The sequence below is a fragment of the Pholcus phalangioides genome, unplaced genomic scaffold, assembly GCF_987345545.1.
Source record: "Pholcus phalangioides strain wild (caught in Gottingen) unplaced genomic scaffold, Ppha-v1.0 ptg000013l_1, whole genome shotgun sequence".
Lineage (NCBI taxonomy): Eukaryota > Metazoa > Arthropoda > Arachnida > Araneae > Pholcidae > Pholcus > Pholcus phalangioides.
Window position 1 is genome coordinate 35,717,746 of NW_028301606.1, and position 21,081 is coordinate 35,738,826.

The 21,081-nt window shown below is 33.1% G+C and overlaps 1 protein-coding gene across 2 annotated transcripts in view; it reads right to left on the bottom strand.

The window, feature by feature from the left end:
- The window catches only part of LOC149078994 (cell adhesion molecule Dscam1-like), a 260,024-nt gene that overhangs the window by 175,808 nt on the left and 63,135 nt on the right, over positions 1–21,081 (bottom strand). For both annotated transcript variants that reach the window (XM_089241240.1, XM_089241239.1), the window contains exon 4: positions 10,299–10,445. In XM_089241240.1, the coding sequence (XP_089097366.1) occupies positions 10,299–10,445 (147 nt within the window). The remainder of the gene's footprint in view (positions 1–10,298; positions 10,446–21,081) is intronic.

Here is a 21,081-nt window from a genome sequence, read left to right on the forward strand (position 1 = left end):
AGAAAATTTACTGCCTGCTACCCCCCCCCCCTCCCTTACAAGTAGGTTGAATCAGAATAAAGGATACAGAAAAACAAAACTATACACAAATATAAACAGTTTTTCCCGCCTTTATGATCTATGTTTTTATATGAAGTCTAAGTCTGAGTTACCATCTCTTTGGGATTCTCCCTCTTCACCAGAAAACTCCTATGGCACGATAATTTCAGCTACTCGAGGGCCACTAATTTTGCTGTTGTGGTTGCTGATCGGAAAACTCTGGTGCTAGGCTCTATAATACAACGTTCATAAAAATCAGGCATACATGCTGTGTCAACAAATGCTATGTGTGATTTTTCCGAACCGTCCTCCGGATATGAAGTTGGCATGTGTGTGTTAGGAAGATACTTTGCACTGGGGCTCGGGACAATTGCCATCATCATAATTTTTTTGTGGTTATAAATTCACTGAAAAGTCTGGCTTGGGTGCCTGCAAAAGATTCCAGCTTAGGGGACCCATATAGACACCATAATGATTCATTAGGTCACGGGGAACATGGTGAAACTTATGGACAAACGTATAAATATCCAGGGGGAAATTGTTACCTCACACTTATTTTAGCGAAGGTATGCATTTTTCTACATGCAGTACCCCAATGATGCTCTTCTGGTCGATGCAATTTTTTACTGAACATCTATACTTACAAATGAAAAGAATAAAATCCAAGAGAAGCAAAAATCCAGAAAATAACTCTCTTATGTATAAACCTCTTATTAAAACTTTTTTTTTTCAATATTGCAATCAATTGAAGTTGAAATCGCTGAAGCATCATAGACACCACACACTGCCATGTATTTATTTGACATTGTCACTCTGACAAAACATATCCATCGCCATAGATATGGTCAATGCAAGACTATTCTCTCTTTCTGTTCTTTTTTCTGATGATGACGATAACGATTAGTTGGTTTTTTTTTCCTTCACCTCGTCAAGTGGATGGCCATAATGGAAAAAGATTTATACACTGAAGATATTTTTGATGAACTTGCAGAATCAAAGTCGTTTACGTTGCAATAAACGAAGAGATTTTCCAACAGGAAATCGCATCGAGACGTTCTCTTTCTATTTTTATTATTATTATCATTATTTCTTTGTATCAAGGGATAACACGTGTGAAAGACAACTCCATGAGCAAGGGAACGAGAGGAGGCATCGTAGAAGATTGAACAAGAAGGGACTAAGACTGAGGAAAAGTGTATAAGGCGAGAGAGAGTGAGTAAGTATGAGCAGTAGAAATGCGCCTTTTGTCCTTCAGGTCAATCCATCATCGGACCGAGGAGGTGGCCCGTGAAACTGCGATAGGCGCCCGTTCGTTTCTCCTCAAACTAAACGAAGGGTAGGTTGTGCGATACGGACGCTGGCAGCGAAGATTTGACCTCAAATGGAGTCTTCAGCTGATATACTTCGAAACACATACGGAGAAGGCGTCGGAAAGAGTGAAGAGATACCCACTTCCCATCCTTCAAATTGATCAACGACCGAAGATACGGATGCAACCCTAAGGACTTTTTAGCTCCTATGCCCGTGAGGACGCGATAACAAACCAAACCAACCAACAACGTAAGAACAGACTTTTATTCGATGGGGGGGGAGAGGCCTTTCCTCTTTTATTTCTTGTATAATCGTGTACAAACAATTCAACCGTTAATAAGGACTTAGTTCTCTTGGCGCTTTGTATATGTAAGCCTATTATTCTGCTAGACATATCACAGAACTCCATTCGCTGTTCAACATGTGCCGTACATAAAACCTGGGAGGAAAAAAACAATTTTCCTGAAGAAAGTAATTCCGATTATATTCTGTGCTTTTTTATATCAATACTTATAAGTAATATTTCAAACTAAATTCAGACTGTCTGTTTGATTCCTATGGGTATGCATACCAAGTTGGTGTTTCCAGACTAATTTTCTTCTTGTTCTAATATTGGAAATTAAAAAATATACATTTCTTATATAAACTATAACAAAATAATTAAATATTTCATTTCACCATGTCCTTTTTACTAATAAACTCACTCGCTTAATTTTTAAAAGTTTGTGTCCGGAAATATATTCTCTGGTGAGTAGTCATTAATAATTAAAATCATATTTTGATTAGATTCTGAAGATATGATAATAAAAATCTTACATAATTATGTTCATCTTAATTTTATTTTTTGAAATAATATTTTTTTTTGAGAAAATAACATTCGTCCTTAAGGGAAATAAGAATCCAGACTCGATGTTTAAAGAGAAATATTTTAAGAAATGTTAAAAAAATAGTCTTTCGCGAGTTTCACTCGATGTTTATTTTTGTTTGTTAAATTAAAAATAATGATCATTAAAATAATGAAATGAAACATAAGAAGTTTCCATAAAAAAAACTTTTTTTAGGCATCTTCTATTTATGTTTTTGTAAACTTGGAATTGAATTTTATGTTGGACGAAATTCAATTGGCATCATTATCGTACAGTGTATGATTGATTGCGATAACAGTGGCAACAAACTTTGACTATAGATGGGTTTTTCTCAACCCAAGATATCAGGGAAACAGATATTTTCTAGATATTATGCTGAGGGGAACTCGGAAGGCAAGATCATGTCTCCAGTGGTGTAGATGATAGCATGCTTGCCCGGTAAGCAAGAGGGGCTGGGTTCGAGTCCCGATGGAGACAAGGTGACTTTTCTTTCCTAGTTCACCTCAGCATAATATCCAGAAAATATGTTTCCTTGAAACTTTGACAATTTTTCTGCGTCCTGAATAAAAGTACTCATTTCCTATGTAATTTGGTGAGCTGAATATGAATGTAACCATATAAAAGCTGGATTGTCTCCGGTTTTCTTTGTAATTGCATATTTAATGCATATGTAGTAGCACTGTATAATACAAATGCATTGAAACACTATAGAAAAACATTAAGTATGCGAAGAAATAACATAAATGAAAAGAAATCTTTCAAATATAGAGAAACGCGATATCAATAGATATAAAAGCACAACAAAATTACATATAAATACAACAAAAATGCATAGAAACACAAATGAATTACAGCGATAAAAGGTTCATTCATTCCCATAGTAATATCTCTCTGATTAAAAAACCAATAGAACTTTTTCACCGTAATATAGTAGGTTAAAATCATTCAGAATTGTATATTTTCAAGTTAGGCAAATTCATTGTTGTCCATTGTAATTATTACAAAACTGGTAGGCAATGCACTGATAATGTTAAGACCATACGCCAGGATATAATGAGATATTTCTCTACTGAAAAATGCGTAAAAGATGTTTCAATTTTTTTGTCGCTAATTATACATAATCACCAGCCATTTTGTTAACTTTCATAAGTTTTGTGATTTTTACAATTTTACAATCAGTTTCACAATTACCTGTATCTTATTACCTGTGTCTTATCCCCAGCTCGTACTGGTGAATATGCAAATCGTTAATAAATTCCTTGAATTCATCGAATATTTTGCTCAAACTTCAGCCTAGCATTATAAATTTTACAGGTACCGTAATAGATTTGTTTGCACATGTTGATATAGCGGCTGGACAAATCTATTGCTTGACATGCCCGGGATATGTAAATACTTTGGGTTGGTATGCATTTTCTTCGATCACATTCCCAAGTCGGGCATATTAGAAAAAAATGTGATCTTCGTTTTTTTTCCATGATGAAAGTGTTGCTAAACACATGCCTGAAATTTCACAGAAATGTTTTCGTTGACAGCCAAGATGCACACGTGTAGACCCCGTATTTTTATCTATTTTCAATGTGCAATTTAATCTATCCATTGCCTTATAATTCGAGGCTACAATGCCTTCTGATATTTTTTTTTAAGATGTCCCGGTTGTTGTTTTTATCGTCATCAGCGAATTTGCAGTTGCTGTTTCTCAGTCACATGATCTGGCATCCCTATCTCAGGCCTGTCGTTCGAACCCGAACGGTAAATCGGATGCAAAAAGCGAGATGAATTGTGACTTGGCGACTTTTATTCCGACGCCAAAAGTGCGGGAAAAAATTAACAGTTTGACTGATTTGAGATTTTCAATTGGTGACCATATTCCTTTTGAATTTTCATATTTCTTTTAAAATTTGATTTTAACAAAAACAAGAAGTTTTAGCATTTTTTGATATTTTTTATGCAAACAAATAAATTTGTTTTCAAAATTTAAAACATTACAAAGACTGAAAATTTAAAAAAAAAATTGTTTCTACTATTTGCAGTTTTTTGAATTAAAACTGATTTTTATGGCAAATAAAGTGTTGTGCACCCATCACGTACGAGACAAACTGATATACTTAAATACGAAAAAACCAATATTCTTTAATTTTATAAATTAGTTTTTGTTTTCAATTGGATTAAGTTTTTATGAATATTTTCAGAATTTGAATTAGATTTATTGTTATTTCTTACTAATTTGCAATTTTTTTCAAGTTGACATTAATAAAACTTTAGTTATGATCACCCTGTATATGTATAACGTATTGTGTTGTAGAATTAATTTGACTATTACAAATGAACAACATTTACTCGTTACTGTGCATTTCGGGTGAATGTTGTAGTTGCGAGAAACTAACTTGTCATTGGAGAAAATAATGTGTGATTCTACTAATACAAATACCATAAGGGAAAGATTTAAAAAAGTAACTACTTAAAATGCCTTGACTAGAATAATCTGCAATAAAAATTTGAAGGGGTATTTTTTTTTCCTTCTTCTTTTAACATTTAATGAAAGAAAGAGCGAAGTCATAGAATGATTGCTTATAGTATAGAAAGCAATCTTTTTAAATTAACCGATCATGATAAATTAATTGACAGACTTTCTCTATTTAAATGAAAACCATTACCTATTTATTCATCGCGGGTAACGCTCATAAATAATGACGAGTTTTCCGCAAGCGAGGAATTGAAATAACTTGCATTTTGCTTTACTAGAAGTATTTGAAATATCGCACTTTATGCAATGAAGATTTTAATAAATCATTGATATTTACGTAACTGTGCCACTGGCAATAAATTGTATTAATTAGGTGATTAATTTCGTCTAATTTTATTCGAGTTTCGAGAGGTATGAATAAATTTACATTATTCTGATTAGAGTTTTACGGGCTGCTGTTGGAAGGGTTTCTTCTTTACACGTAGCTAATTTGAATGAAGTTTTTTTTTTCAAAAAATAAAATGATGACGAGTATTATTTCAAAAGAATACTGTGGTAAGTCGTGGTTCTGCTTACATATTTATCAACTTCCATTTCTCTCCTTTTCTCCTTTCAAAATGTTCAGTATGGCATCATATATATATATATATATATATATATATATATACATGTGTGTGTGCTAATCTTTCTCCTTCTTCTTTTACCAAGATAACTTATAATCGTATGAATAAAATATATAAAATTCACATTTGATGTGTTACATTTGAACATCGGTTCTCAACCTTTTTTGACTCGACTCGTGGAGCCCTTTTGGTCTATAATCTCTATGGCGAATCCCCACAGGCCTATTTTTTATTTATTCATCAAAGTTACTGATTTATATATTTATGCTATTTACATGTTTTTTTCAAATCTACTGGTTTTTTTTTACTTCCCTCGAGCGGCCACGGAGCCCCGGTTGAGAAATGCTGTATGTAGAAAATATTAACAATTTCAAATAAAAGTTGAGAAACAAATTTTCTCGTTTTAAGTGAATATTTTTGTGGTGTTTGGTCAGAACATTATATCTCCAAAAAATGGCTTTTTGATCTAGTAGTAAGTCTTGCTAATTATAACTAATTAGAAGTGAGATAAATGCACAAATATGTGCGTACAGCTAAACGACATGCTGACGTATGATATGACATTTGCATTTGTATATATGCTTTATTTCTGATTTTTAAATGACAATGAAATTGCTTATATCTCAAAAATGTGATTGTGGAGTTATCATGCTCTGACCAAACACCACAGATTTGTGCCTAAACTTTAAAAATTTGCATCCTTTGGTTTTTATTTTTTCATTTCTACAATCACTTCATACTTGAAATATATCCAATTATATGTTTTTTTCACATCCGTAATAAATAATCTGTAACAGATACGAAGTGCGGGCAGTATGGAATACCATTTGTTTTTAGTTTTTTTCAGTATAGAAGGTGATAGGAGAAACTTAAACTTGTATTTTTATAAACTTTTTATTTTCCGATTCTGGTCGTTATATTGACAAATATAAAGTATTGAAAAATAAGTATCATGTCTGGGAAAAAAGTATTTACACAAAATTATATACTGCGGAGGCGGATTAATATGGAATACAGGGTTCATCATGAAGAAACCAATTCAAATTTATCAAAAACTAGATTTAATGAGTATATGACAGTGGAAAATCACAATTTCGTCATTTGTTCTTGTAGTTGATAGTTGATTTTCGAAAGTCACAGATGGAATCTCTGTCCCAGACCAGTCGAAGTGAACCGACATAGAGTAAGGCACGAATTATTCTCAGGCCTCTCTTGTTCTATTCTGCTCAAACTTTTGACTTGAATATATATTCTAGCCAAACTCAGGTGTCACTTAAAATGTTACATATAACTCGACACACCGCCTTTGAAAAAATAGACCCTCATCTAACCTGAAAGAATCACTAGCTAAGAGATGAGCAGAGCAGAATAAAATGTAGCACTTGTCATGTACATTGCGCTTATATGCGGAAAGACGCCACTCTCACCTGTTAATACAACAGATAGGGAAGACTAGCTCAATGAAGAGACATCGGTGTTACAGGGCAGAGATGAATTTTCCTTCCCTGTAATACCGATTTCTCTTCATTGAGCCAGTTTTCCGTATCTGTTGTATCAACAGGAGAGAGTGACGTCTTTCTGCATGTACGCCGCCATCTGGTGGCCCTGATTTCATTTGCGAGCTATTGGCAGAATGTTACAGCCGTCCATTGCACGGAGCCATTCAGCATATACATACGCTCCAGGGGGGGGGGGGGAGAAGAATTCTATTTGTCTTCATAGCTTAGTTGGTGGAGCACTCGTCCGGCAAACGAGAGAATGGGTTTCGTGTCCTCGTGATAGCAGAGATGAATTTTCCTTCCTTGTAACACAGATACCTCATCATTGAGCCAGTCTTCCGTGTCTGCTGTGCATTGCGCTTAATTTCAAATTATTGGGTACATTTCCAAAATGAATAAAAGAAATTGACTCAAAATTTAAATATTTATAAAAAATTGTAACCCTATGATATTGTTCTTACCGCAACTGCCACTGTCAAATTTATGCAAATTCTTTTTTGTTTCCTCCTCCCCTTTCATTTATTGCAATCATTATTATTATATTTTATAATCGGTATTCAATTTCTACCAATATATACTCTACAATGTTGTGATTGCAAGTAGAAGGGAGTTTGCCTCTTTGCAATTTTCCCCCTTTTCTTGTGTACTATTTTGTTCCCCTAATGAATAAAAATATGTTGTGTATGTGTGAGATTGATAATAAGCAATTTAGAAAACTTGCTTGAGTAAGTTTGTGGAAGAGGAAAAACAAATACACTAAAACCTCTCTTTTGCGGACACCGGTGGAACAAAAAAAAGAGATATAACCGTTAATCAGGGGTTTAAAATGCATACTTTTATTATACAAGGGGGAAATTATCATTTGGCCGTAAAAGAGGTTGGTCCGTTAAGGGGGGTTTTTACTATATTCTCTTACATCAGCAGTGATGATGATGAAAACCGAGTGACACTGAGTCTATAGTATCATAGGGACATTTTGAAACAGTTTATCACTCTTCTACTTGGGGGTCATACCTGAAGGCGGAGAAAACCCAATATATCATATTACCCGACTATCCCATAATCCCCGCATATCCTATACAAAATATTATGTCAATATACAATAACTGTTTGACTGTGGAACAACAAATAACTATGCATTGTGATATGCTAGGTATTTCATTTACCGTATATTTGTTGTTTCTCCTCCCCGTATCCATAAGCATGCCATATCTTCTCTGTAACCTTTAATAATGATAAAGAATTCCCATATGTGATTTATATGAACCTTTGTTATCCTGGATTCTCCTGCAAATCATTTCGGAAATTCCAATTTATACATTGAAACATATAACATGCTTGTTCTTGATGGTTCATTCCACCAAGTGTGGAGTGAACCATCGCCGCATTTTCTTCCAGCACGTACGAATCCATTGATTTTCTCAATGTGGAAGCTCTTCGCCGAGACTCATTAAAATATGTTGATCATCAAATGAGATACTCTTCAACTGCCATGTTGATTTGAAGTCTTCCACATCACTCTCTTCAGAAGTCCCATTCATTTGACATACTGTTCCGATTGCGTACAGCCGTAGCCTTTATATTATTTCGTGGCATTGCACTCCTACTCTATACTGCCCGTTTTCCTTCTAATTAAATTTCCTGTATGGTTTTTGTCTGGACGAGTTCTCTTGTCCCGTTGCTTTACCTCCGTTTCGCTACTTATCCTCGATTCCATTCCGTAAAGTATCAGGTTCTACTTTATTGCGCTACAATATTCCTACACGAAACGGGGGGGGGGGGGGGAACATATTCTAGTAGAAACAATTTCACGATCCGCGGATAAAATAGCGAAATTGCGTTAACTCCGTACGCAATAGAGGAGTGTCTGTGGGTAAGCCATACAATGTCGTACAACTCGCTGCTATAGTACTTTCTAAACGGGAGTTGCATGTTGTATGAGAACTAGGAGCTCATTATTTATTCAGAATGAAACTGGGCTTTTGTGTCTGGCTTTTGTTCGCTATTCCGTGAAAACTACAGGAGATTAAATATTCATGCGGGAAAAACGACTACACTTATTTATATAATGGTCATCGCAAATTGGGCTTTTTTCGAGAACACCGAATAAAAATGTCCACCTATAAAACTCATATTTGAATAAAACATACTAACCAGAGGGAGAATGAGCACTTGGGGAAAATAATTCATATGAATTTATCAATTTATAAAACAACGTGTTTTCGATATTATACTTAAGGAGAGAATTAATAACAATTTACATGATTAGTTACAATACACAAGCTATTCACAGCATGTCATAGCTTGGTTTCTTTTCCTATGTAGCATGAAGAGAACTTAAAATCTCATAATTAAGAATTCACTAAATGGAAAAAATAATTAATTACGCAGTCAAAATGATGAAAGTTATATATAAGTTATTAATAGTACATAGAAACATTTCAGGCTAAACAGTCGTCATCAAAAAGTTTTATTTTTAAACGATTCATCTGAATTCACGGTAGATATCATCAGTTTACGGATTTAGAGTCAATTTTCTTGTACCATCTTGGCTGGCCAAAATGATAACTGTGGCCGGGAGTGAAATGAATTTTAAATATCACTGAATCTTGTCACAGTAGGTTTATTTTGGCAGCCCAAAACTGGTAGAAATTTTTTCATATTGTAGAAATCTATTTCATTCAATGAAAATTTTTCGAGTGCTCTTTTGATGCATTTGCAGGAATCAAAAAGACTTTCTCCTGTATTTTTTTTCTCCTTTCAAAACAATCGCTGAAACCTCAAACAGAAATACTGATATATGTTTACAAAGTTTCGGAAGTATTCATATAACCTTAAATATTATACATATGACCATATGACTCTCCCATGGAGATGAAATTTTTGTTTGTTATTTGTTCTATGAATTCCCGGAAACGGGAATCTAGCTTATGTTACGACTCTTGAATCAGAAATCAATTTTCGGAAATGAATAATATGCTCGCCTTAAGGCATGTACATGATGTGATATGTATGTGATGGAGAGAGATTTTGGAGAAGGAGGAAAGGCTCATGCATGAGACCATTGAGATTCCGTTCTAAACATAATCGATATAGGCGTAAAACTCCATGAGAAGCAGATGTTATACATTGTTTTTCAATTCCGGTCCGAAATCTAATTCCCATGAACAATATCAATGATTTTGGTAATACTGTGTTTTGCGGGAAAAAAAGGGAAAGTACATCCTGCCTGTAAGGAATTCTTTGGGTGAGGAAACAGCTGAAATCCATAAAACATTCTTCATTCTTCAAAATATTCGTAAAAATACTATAAATTCTGCTCAGAAAAAATTTATAGCGACAGCGGTATTTGTTTTGTTTTCATTTCTGATTGATGTCATCCATATGCATGGGAATATTATCTTCGTTGATATAGTCAAAATGTATATCTTGAAATAACGTTCAAAGAATGATAAAATCAAGTTCCGTGTCTAAATTAATATACAGATAATACCTGTAACAACTAGTCGTCCAGCTGAACTCTCAGCTACTTCACCGGTCAATCTGTTCCTAGTTTGGCACTTGTAACTCCGATATGAATATTCCACTCCAACATTCCGGATATGAAGGGTCAACCAAGGGAAGGTCAAGTAGCGTCCACCTAAATAACAATTATAACAATGATATTACTGTGTGTTAATATAAATGTAAAATATTACGTGAAAAGGTTCTTTATAAAAATTGTATTCACGAGACTTTACTTTCTACCGCAATGAATGAACACCAGGACACTTCTTACTAGGAAGTGTACTTCCTTAACAGGGAGATCGGCTCACTTTCTCTCCTCAAAGTTGGGAGCCACAGAAAAGCTATTTCAGCTAACCAGCACCGTAGCGCCGGTGGGGTTCGAACCCGGGTTCTCGCGATGCGAGTCCGTCGCTATGACCACTCAACCACTATAGCGGCTACGTCGCCTCTTCAAACTGTGAGTAAATATTTCACCTTTTACTTCCTTTGCGGAAGATAGATGGCGCATGAACAAAGACACACTAATCTTGAAGTCCTACTATAGCTAAACTTTCACTTGAGAGACACGAGAAATATATCATGAGATGTAATGAATTCTGATTCAAACTATTTCGAAAAATATTGATGACCTTTCACCACTTGGGAGCAACATTTTAAAATTCGAATTAACAATATTTTCGAAACAAAAAGACTCAGAAAAAAGGGGGAAAAAAAACCTCCCATTCGAATGGATTTTCTAAATCTATATAAAAATAAAATTAAAACACCCTTTTTCTTCATGTGAAGAAATATAAAAATAGAAGAAAATACAATCTTTTAATTCCCATTTTAAAACAAAACAACCCATTCAAACGAATTAAAATGCTATTAGAAGAACAAGAGAAAAAAAATTAAATAAATAAACAACTGAATACATCAATGTCATTGTGAATCGACCTAATGCTAATAAATCTTTTCGGTTCGATGAATAGAAGGGACAAAAAAAATACATTTGCATATTTATTTCTTCTTTACTCCTTATTCTTCTTGTCATGTCGCTATTGAATAAAAGAGCGTTTTTCTCTCCCAGAACTAGATTGCGACATTTCGATTGTCGTGGTGACAATCGCATCCATTCAACTGTAATGGCTTGGCTTTGCCTCGATCGTTTTCAAGTCAAAAAAGAAAAAGAATTGAATGAAATAGAATAATAATTTTTTTTTTTTTCTGCTGTACCCGTTCTCTAATCGGGACTTGGTTCTTCTACCAATGCAAATCGTTTTCTACTGAAAAACAGCTCGTCTTTTTATTTTATTTTCTGTTCATTTTCCGCAATTTTAGGAATTGAATTTATGTGAGTGATTTCATGTTTTTTCATTGTACATTAGGCCCTCCCAGTTATGGACACCTATGGGACCAGAAAGTTTGTCCGCTAACAAGGAGTGTCAGCTAATGGGGAGGTACTATGTACTGTGGACGACTTGCATACTTATACGACGTTTGGCTTCGGTCAGAATTGAGGACGTGGATGCAAGAACCAGACAGCTCCACTTTTTTCCGATTTTTTAACCCCTTTTCACTTTTTTTTAAATTCCTATAAAAGGAAAAATCCTCTGTCAATTGGTGCAAGAACGATACAGCTCTTTTGTGTTGCATCAGTCAGTCGTTGGCGTCCAGTGATGGTGATGATAATGATGATTTCTGAGCATATTTTCACGTGAGTCAATGAACAGGGTAGACCTAATAATAACTGTTGCTTTTTGGGAATTTTGGTAAAGTACTTTTTAGAAAACGGTGAAAATTTCATGATTATTTTAAAATCTTTCTCTAGATTTTTTCTATAAACTTATTGCAAGTTAGTTCTTCTAACCATACGTATTTAATGTGCTAATAAATAGTTTCTGGTTGTCTACTAAGATTTTATTGTTAGGCCTGGCCACAAAATCCCAGTGTTGGGTGGAAAAAAACACGACAGCTCCATTCCTTCTTTCTCAATAAAAAAAAACAGGAAAAATTGTGAAAAAATAAAACCAGTCTGCGATAGAGAAGGTATTAGTAATGTGCTACCAGAAATCGATAAATTTGCAAAACATTGTTTTAAGTGTTTCTTTCTTTGTCTTCCCTAAATTTAGAAAACTGGAGCTGTCTGTTCCTTGCACCCACGTCTCCAATTGGTTCCTATAAATTTTAATATATGTTATACATTTTGCATATATTATCCACTGTAAAAGTGAACACTGGTGAGGCGGTTATGCATAACCACCGATATAAAGAAAGTTTGATTAAATTTCACTATATTTATCACTTTTATCGGTGATTATGCATATTTCTCAAATAAAAATTGAAAGTTTAATAAATATGAGAAAAGTATAACTTTTCGAATTAATTATTTTTGCCCATACGTAAAAATTTAATAAAAAAAATAAAAATTTAATTAAATTAAAATGTGTGTGGAAGATAAAAACCATAGTCTTGTAATGTTGGCTTTCTGTGCAGACAAAACCAACATCACCATTCAGGATCACCATCCTCGATCATACTTATGTTCAGTCAATCACTTAATTAATCGACTGATCGTCATATTTACCAATACGAACTTGACATAATCACGATTGAATATAATAAATTCTCGATATACGAACAAAAATTATTAAATTATAGTTTGCCTAATTTTGATTTTGTTGTCTGCTAATGGGGAGTGAAATACATTGAAATTCTATCCCACACAACCGGGAATCAGAAAAGTGTCCGTTAATGGGAAGTATCCATTATTGGAGTTTGCACTGTATGTATGTACTACTGGACCACGATGGAATTTCGTCCGACATGAAAATGTACAATTCCGAATGATTTTGACCTGCTAAACACTAATATCACCATGAAAACTTTTTATTAGCTCTCGCTTCGGAGTCATTACCATGTTAAATGTTAAAAAAAAGTGCATTACGAGCGGTATCATTGGGCAAGAACGAAACTTTCTCTCCGACATGAAAAATATACAATTCCGAATAATATTGGCCTGCTGAGCACGAATATCACGATGAAAAGTATATTTTCTCTTGTTTTTGAGATATCACCATGTTTCCAGTTAATGGTGAAAACATGGTAAAGGCCATAGTTACCAGGGAAAATGGTCAACTTTGATGCTGGCTGATTACTGTTGGAGATTGCTCCTTGTGTCCAGCACAAGCGCAATACACAACAGAGTATGAGTCAAATACCAATAAATGCACTATTACGCTGCAATACATTTGTGTTTCTATATATTTGAGTTGTATTTTATGTATATTAATGTTGTTCCTCCATACAGAGTGTCTTATAAGTCTTTGTTTATCCGGCGTTTATCTCATCAACCATTAGTTGTAGAGGAATGGTTCGAATTTACAAAATGCTCATATGTGTTCGGATTTCACCCTGAGGATGAAAATACAATGTACCAAAACATGGAAATTCACAATTCTTGTATGGAAACTCTATTTTAAAAACAAAAATAGAAATTTGTTTCTGCACTGTCTCTCCTGAAGACAACAAAGAAATTTCCTTTTTTTTAAGTGCGATATTCGCTGATATTTTAATTCAAAAATCGAGGAAAATGGGGGACAAAAAATTTAAAGAACCACCATTCACCATTTAAAGAATTTCCCACATAAATGAAGGAAAGAATTATTGTACGTTGGTTTATGCGGTTCTTTCCCAAATTGTTCTTCGATTTCTTTAATTCAAATGGCGCAACAAATATTGCAGTTAAAAACTTGGTTGGCGTGTGTGTTGTTGTTTTTTTTTTTTTTTTTGCGCGCGCGCTCAGAGAAACAATTTTCTAGTGCTAAGTTAGAGAACAGCGGAGGCCGTATAAAGATTTCGATTTTTTTATTTTGTGACACACTGTATTTTCGCTCCAAAAACTAGTAAAGTGTGATTTCTGAACACATTTGAGTATTTTTTCAATTGATATCATACCTCTACGACGAATGGTTGATGAGATAAAGGCCGATTTATGACTTATAGGGCACATCTCCACCGCTTCAATTTTTGTCCCCGTGAAGTACATACTGTAGCTTTGTATTTCCTCGCCAAGGGTTATTTGTAAAAGAATATTTGGCGTTCTCACCGAAAACTAGAAGCATGTTTGGTGAGAATCGGTGATTTCACGAATTCATTATCCAATTCTCCAACTCAGTCGAATACACCATGATGGAATAAAAACTTCCTGCACAGTATTTCATTTCATCTGATTATATTTTGCTCCAAAGAAGTCTTGAAAGCGTCAACCTCGGTTGTAACGACAGCTTGGTTACAACGACAAAACTTCAAGGAATTTTCGATGTCCTTATAACCGAGTGTAACTGTAATCGGTTTTCAACACAATTCGTTTTTTGTTATTTTATATAATTTTTTGCTATTTTCGACCCTTTTTTCCTTTTTCAGGACATTTTTTAAGGTTTTTTAGCTTAACAACATCCGAGCTGTGCTGATATATATAAGTATAATGAGTAATCTCTGGAAAGAGTTACAAACACTGGCGCTGTAATGACGGCGCTGTAAGACAGAAATATGTGTATACATGTTCTTTTCATGAGATCTCTTTAAAGAAGGCATACACGAAACTAATATATATGACGATGCAAATTCTCGAGAAAGCTGAATCGACGAAAAATATCTCTTTTAGACTAAGAAAATGAGATAATCGATATTTTAACGGTAGAATTAATATTCCGATAACTTCAGGATATTCTGACAGACAATGGAGAAGCGTGGCGTGGCGCCTTACAGACTGAAGATCTTCCACACAACGACGTGTCATGTTAACTGTCGAGTGTTTTACTCATGCGCTGAAATTAACACGTCTTCGAATTGAGGCCTCGCAAAAAGAGGCGAAAGGTCAATTAGCAGTCCTTGTTGTTTTGTAGCCGTCGTGAATGTGTTGAGAGTTGAAACACATTCGTCCTTCTACGTGTGTGTGTGTGTGTCGAGAATAATGAATTCAATAAGTGAATGAGAGCATCAAGCGCGATACTCTAAATTCGTCTTCTCAAATTGTTTGACGTTCTGTGAGACTTCAATAAAAACGACATCATTTTGCAAGGAAGTGTATTTTCTTGTTTAGTATAATGCTATTTCAATTCCAAACAGACACCACTGGTTGAAATCCAGTGAATCGAATTGTATTTACCACGGTCTTTTTCCAGTTAGTTTATCATAAAAATAGTCGTTTGTGTTGAAAGGGAAGATAGTGATACAATTAGTTCATCTAACTTAAATTGAACCCATGAAAATAAAAATGTACGGAATGTTGATATGTTAAAGAAAAATCATATTATATCAATCATAATATATCAATCATATTATATCAATCATATTATATCAATCATATTATATCAATCATATTATATCAATCATATTATATCAATCATATTATATCAATCATATTATATCAATCATATTATATCAATCATATTATATCAATCATATTATATCAATCATATTATATCAATCATATTATATCAATCATATTATATCAATCATATTATATCAATCATATTATATCAATCATATTATATCAATCATATTATATCAATATTTATATCAATGAAATGCAGAATTATTCTACATTATACTTTTAGAAAGGGAAATTAAATGTTTTTAAATCTTTAATTCTGTCAGTTCCTTTGATGCTACGTGACTGCATTACAAATAAAATATCCGTGATGTCAACTTTGCTATATCTGGCATTGGTATGCAATGAAATATCTTCTCACCTCCCCTTGTAAGGAAATTAACTTCGTAAATGTTTTTGTTGGACGCGTCCCACACTGTGTAAACTTCCATGTTTGTTTTTTCTAACAAATTTCACCAGGAGATGATTAGATGTGGAAGGAAGAGGAAAAATAGGGGGAAGGGGGGTATCTGAAGTTTTTGTGGGAAATAAATGTAAATTTTATTTAAAAGCAAAAGAAAAAGTATTAAAAATCAGTGTAGGTTCAGTATTCCAAGGTAAACTAGGAAAATTTTAAATTTTATACTGTATTTTATTGCAAGTTTTATTTCCAAAGCACACTAACTTTTTTTTTTCAAGGTACACGATGTTCCACCATTTGTTCAAAATATTAATAACTTTATTTATAGCGCTTGGTATGATTAAACACTTGATATGGTTCGTTATAGGTGACTACATAGATTGTAATTGCTACATACAGTTCACTAAACTCGCAATGCTGAGAAGAAACACGGCAAAAACTAGAACGATTTTGTAACTGAAATGTGCCTACCTACAAATTTCTGTCAAGGTCACAGACAAAGAGCTGAAACAACACTTAGTTGTAAGGATGTGTATTTCTAATTTCTAACATTAAAAATCATCAGCTAGAATACAATACTGTTAAAACTATTTCACCAGTGTTTCAGGGTTTTCTATGCTCAAGGTACAACATTCTCCCCAACATATGTTTATTTTAAAAAAGTGCTCCTGTAATTCCCACAGATTATCAGATTAGTATGAATTAAATTGTACTGAAATTTTATTCTAAAATTTTACAAACATCTAGACAAAGTTTCGACTACCAAAAAAAAATTTCTTAGAATATTTTTTTTTTTTAGATCGAACTAAAAATAAATTATAATTCGAACCTTTTCAGTCATTGAGAAATTTCATAATTTTCGATCCGTTGGTTGTTGTAGGAAAAATTAAATACCAACAATAACACACTTATCACGACGAATTTTTCATATTATATCTCATCTACCAAAAAAAGTCATAAAAGCCAAGCTTTGAAAACAATCTTGATCTAAAGAACTAATTTCGAAAATACCTATAAAAGTTTGAAGAGAAAAAAAAAATCAGAGCTCATAATGCCATTCACTCGTGATTTTTCTCTTTGAAAGCATAAGTGAGTCAAATCTACTTCATCGAACATGTCACAGGATTTCTTGCCGAAAGGAAGACAGAAATGACAAAAGAGAATAAGAAGAAAAAAAAATGAAGTGATAAACTTTTCGTGTGAAGAAGAATGTACTTAAAAGAAAACGTAGTACGTGATGAAGAGCCCTCTGTCAATGTTCTCCTTGTCACGTGCACCTGAGATGACAATTCACCTGTATTTGAAGGACAAGATGATCCTGGCTTAAAGAAAAAAAGATCCTGAAGCCCACAATGAAACGCGGAAGAAATAATAATAATATTGGTTTTATTTCCAAATAGAAAAATTGATATAGAAAACGAAGTAAAATCATTTTCAATTATTATGCAATGTGATGGAATGAGATTTTTTTATTAAAATTATACTGTGTAAGAGTTTTCGACTTCGATTAATTCTAATCAACCAACACCAAAGGACTGAACATTTCAATGCACCACAAAACAAATACCATATTTTCCTGCGTTCAAACCACAGATGTCAATTTCTCTACTTTGATAAGAAATATCATAGTATAGTCCGCAGCGTATAATCCTCATGTCAAAATTTCATTCATCAATAAAGAAATCTTAAAGCATGGAAGGGGTTTTCTGTCACGTTTTCCTAGAAAAACGCCAATTTTTATATTTACATCTACCAAAGAAACGCCATCTATAAATCATTTCTAAATAGATTTTTTTTTCACAAATAAATTTCAAGATATTTTTGTCTATTTCAACCTTGCAGAAAAAATCGAGAGATTAGACGCAGTGGCATATCATCAACACTAAAAAATTTCAATGTTTTTGTAACAAAAAATCCACGGATCAGACACAGGAAAAAAAGGTATTTTAAAGAATGTTATTTTGTAGTGCAGACAATAGTAGACGTTACTTTCTCTAAAATGTTATTGTTTTTTGATTTTTTTTTTTTGTTACAAAAAACACGTTTTAGGATCCTCTGAATATCTCATATCTGAGTTGAATCTTTCTTTGAAAATATTCGAAAAATCTAACTGATAAATTTCTACAATTCATGATTTACATCATGGCTTCCAATGTTCAGAAAAACCTTTTTTTTTCCATTTATAATAGTATTCGTATCGTATTACTAGGAAAATAAATTTATTTTTTTAAGATTTTACTTCGATAAAATAAAAATATTTTAATATTTAAAACATACACAGTGATCTCTGTAATGTCGGATGCAAAGTCATGTATCTAAAATCTCTTCGTTTGCCTTATTTTAAACTATATTATATTGAAAATTCATGAAATATATTTACATTGAGTTTTTATCAAAGGATGATGTCACTCGAATCCACTTCCTTTCACTTGCCGGGTGACCGTACTATACCACTAGACTACAATGGTAATGAACTTCAATGTTTCCTTAGATCTCGGGTCCACTGAACGGGACCGCACGTGGACAGTCGTGCCTAACCAACACCATCTATAGCAGAAGGCCTCCACACGAAACTCGTGACGTCACTGAAAGAGGCTATCTAACCTACAGCTATTTTATATACCAGGCCGACGCAAGTACCACCTTTACCCTTTTCTGTAGTACAGTCGAATCCCGTTTTAACGAATACCGATATAGGGAAAATCCCGTTTCAACGAACACTTCTATAATCCGCCAGATAAGCTTGCATAGGAACAATACATAAACCTGGAATTCCTTTAAAACGAAATTTCGTTATAGCGAAGTTATTTCTCCGGTCACTTGGAGTTCGTTATAACAGGATTCGACTATATATTCAATAGCTACAGGTGAGATTATCTTCTTCAGTAACACCACACGCTTCGTGTAGAGGCCTTTTTCTATAGGTGGTGTTGACCCAACTCAGGCCAAGCTCCCAATCTGTTGCTGACGCTGCCACCAAGGGCGGTTGAATTTTCTTTCAAATTCATCTTCGTATCAGCCAGATGTTAAAAATCTTGGTATAGAGTTTTTATTTTAGATAGTATTCGATTGGAGATATTTTAAAATATTAGCAACAATTATCCTCTTGGACTATGGACAGGAATTGTTCAATACCATCGGAGTTGCGGTAATTCAGCATGGCATAAGTCATAGTCCGAAAATGACTCATAGACTTCAAGTAGTTTCAACTCAATTACTTAAACATCAAAATTAGTTCTTTCCCTCGGTGTGTGAAGAATTATTCTTATGTCAAAAGGAATTAAAATTTTTCTTATCACTTCCAAGTATTTCTTGCAGAGAAAAAAAATTTTATATCAGAATTATAATTTATGAGGAAAAGAAAATTTTCCATGTTTAAATATTAATCACCGTTTTGGCATATAAGTATGCTTGTCATGTTCAAGAACACAAAATAATCTTACTGAGTTACAATTAAAGAAATTAAAATCAAAAACCATTCACGTTTCAAATTTTACAAACTTTATCAACATTGTTTTTTAACAACTTCGAATTTCAATAGAATAACTTAAAAAAAATTACCTCTTGATATACAATCCATAAGATACGGTAAAAGTGATAAATCGGTTATTATACATACTAACTTGTTATTATGTATATTTACCAATCTCCTTGGTAAGTTTGATAAATTTATCACTTTTACCAGCGATTATGCATAATAACCAAGTGTCATTGGTAAATTCATAAATGCTTGAAATTTATCACCTTCATCTGTGATTATGCATAATACCTAGTGTAATTGGTGAATTTGATAAGCCTGAAAAATTTCCACATGAGTATAGTATGTGTGACATGAATATAGTTGGACACCCAATATAACGATAACAGATTTTGCGGTAGTATCCCGATAAAATACATACAATACATGTATGAATTATCGTCTACGGAATGCCATATAGTACGATTTACCATGTTTACCAACGACGCGACGCTTGGGTATTATGCATATTCACCAATAAAAGTGATTAATTTAGAGAAATTTGTCAAGTTCACTATTAACGCTTGGGTATTATGCATATTCACCGGTAAAAGAGATAAATTTAGAGAAATTTATCAAACTTAACAAAATGCTTGGCAATTATACAGGTTAATAACAGGTTATTATGAATAGTAACCGGATTAAAATAACACCTACAATGTATTTTTCGAAATCATATTCTCATTGATATTTAAAAAATATCTAGCAGAAAAATCCCGGATGAAGTTAGAATCTATCTATACATACCTATATTTTTTTTTTCGAAAAATAGAAATTTTAATTCTTTTATAGTGTTATTTTAACTGCATTTAAATATTTAGGTTCAGTTTGAAGCATCAACCATGTACATAACTCTCTTTGACTCTGCTAAGCTTAGTCGATGGCCATATGAGGTTTTGTCTCTGATCTGCAATTCAAATTCAGTTGCAAACCTACTTTTACATTATTTTTTAGCCTACGTTATGTTTATTCGAAATACTCATAAATTTAAAACAAGTCATTTAAATCTAACTGAATATCCATGTAAATTGAGAGATAAAAAAAATCATCAGAAATAATTTTAAAAATATCTCTAACCATGAATACGCATAATTAACTTAAACGCATAACAAAACTAAATTTACAAAATTATATAAAAAGATACACAAAACGAGGAGAAAGGAAAAAAATTGAACTGATTGAAACCCATCATTGAAATTAAATTTAGGAAAAAAAATTGTAATTTTTTAGAGAATAAATCAAAATTCCATTTCAAAATTGAATAAAAGAGAAAACTTGTTTGTACACTCCATTTTTTTCAACCTTTTGTACAGACTAAAATCTAATTACTTTCAATATCACGAAATAACAGGAGCAAAAACTTCGCGTTTTTTTCTCCAAAATAGTTCAAAATTACTCCAATTTTATCATTTCTTTCTTTTTTAGCAATAATAATAGTATTAAAAAAAAATTCTTGGAATTCTTTGTTTCATTAATCG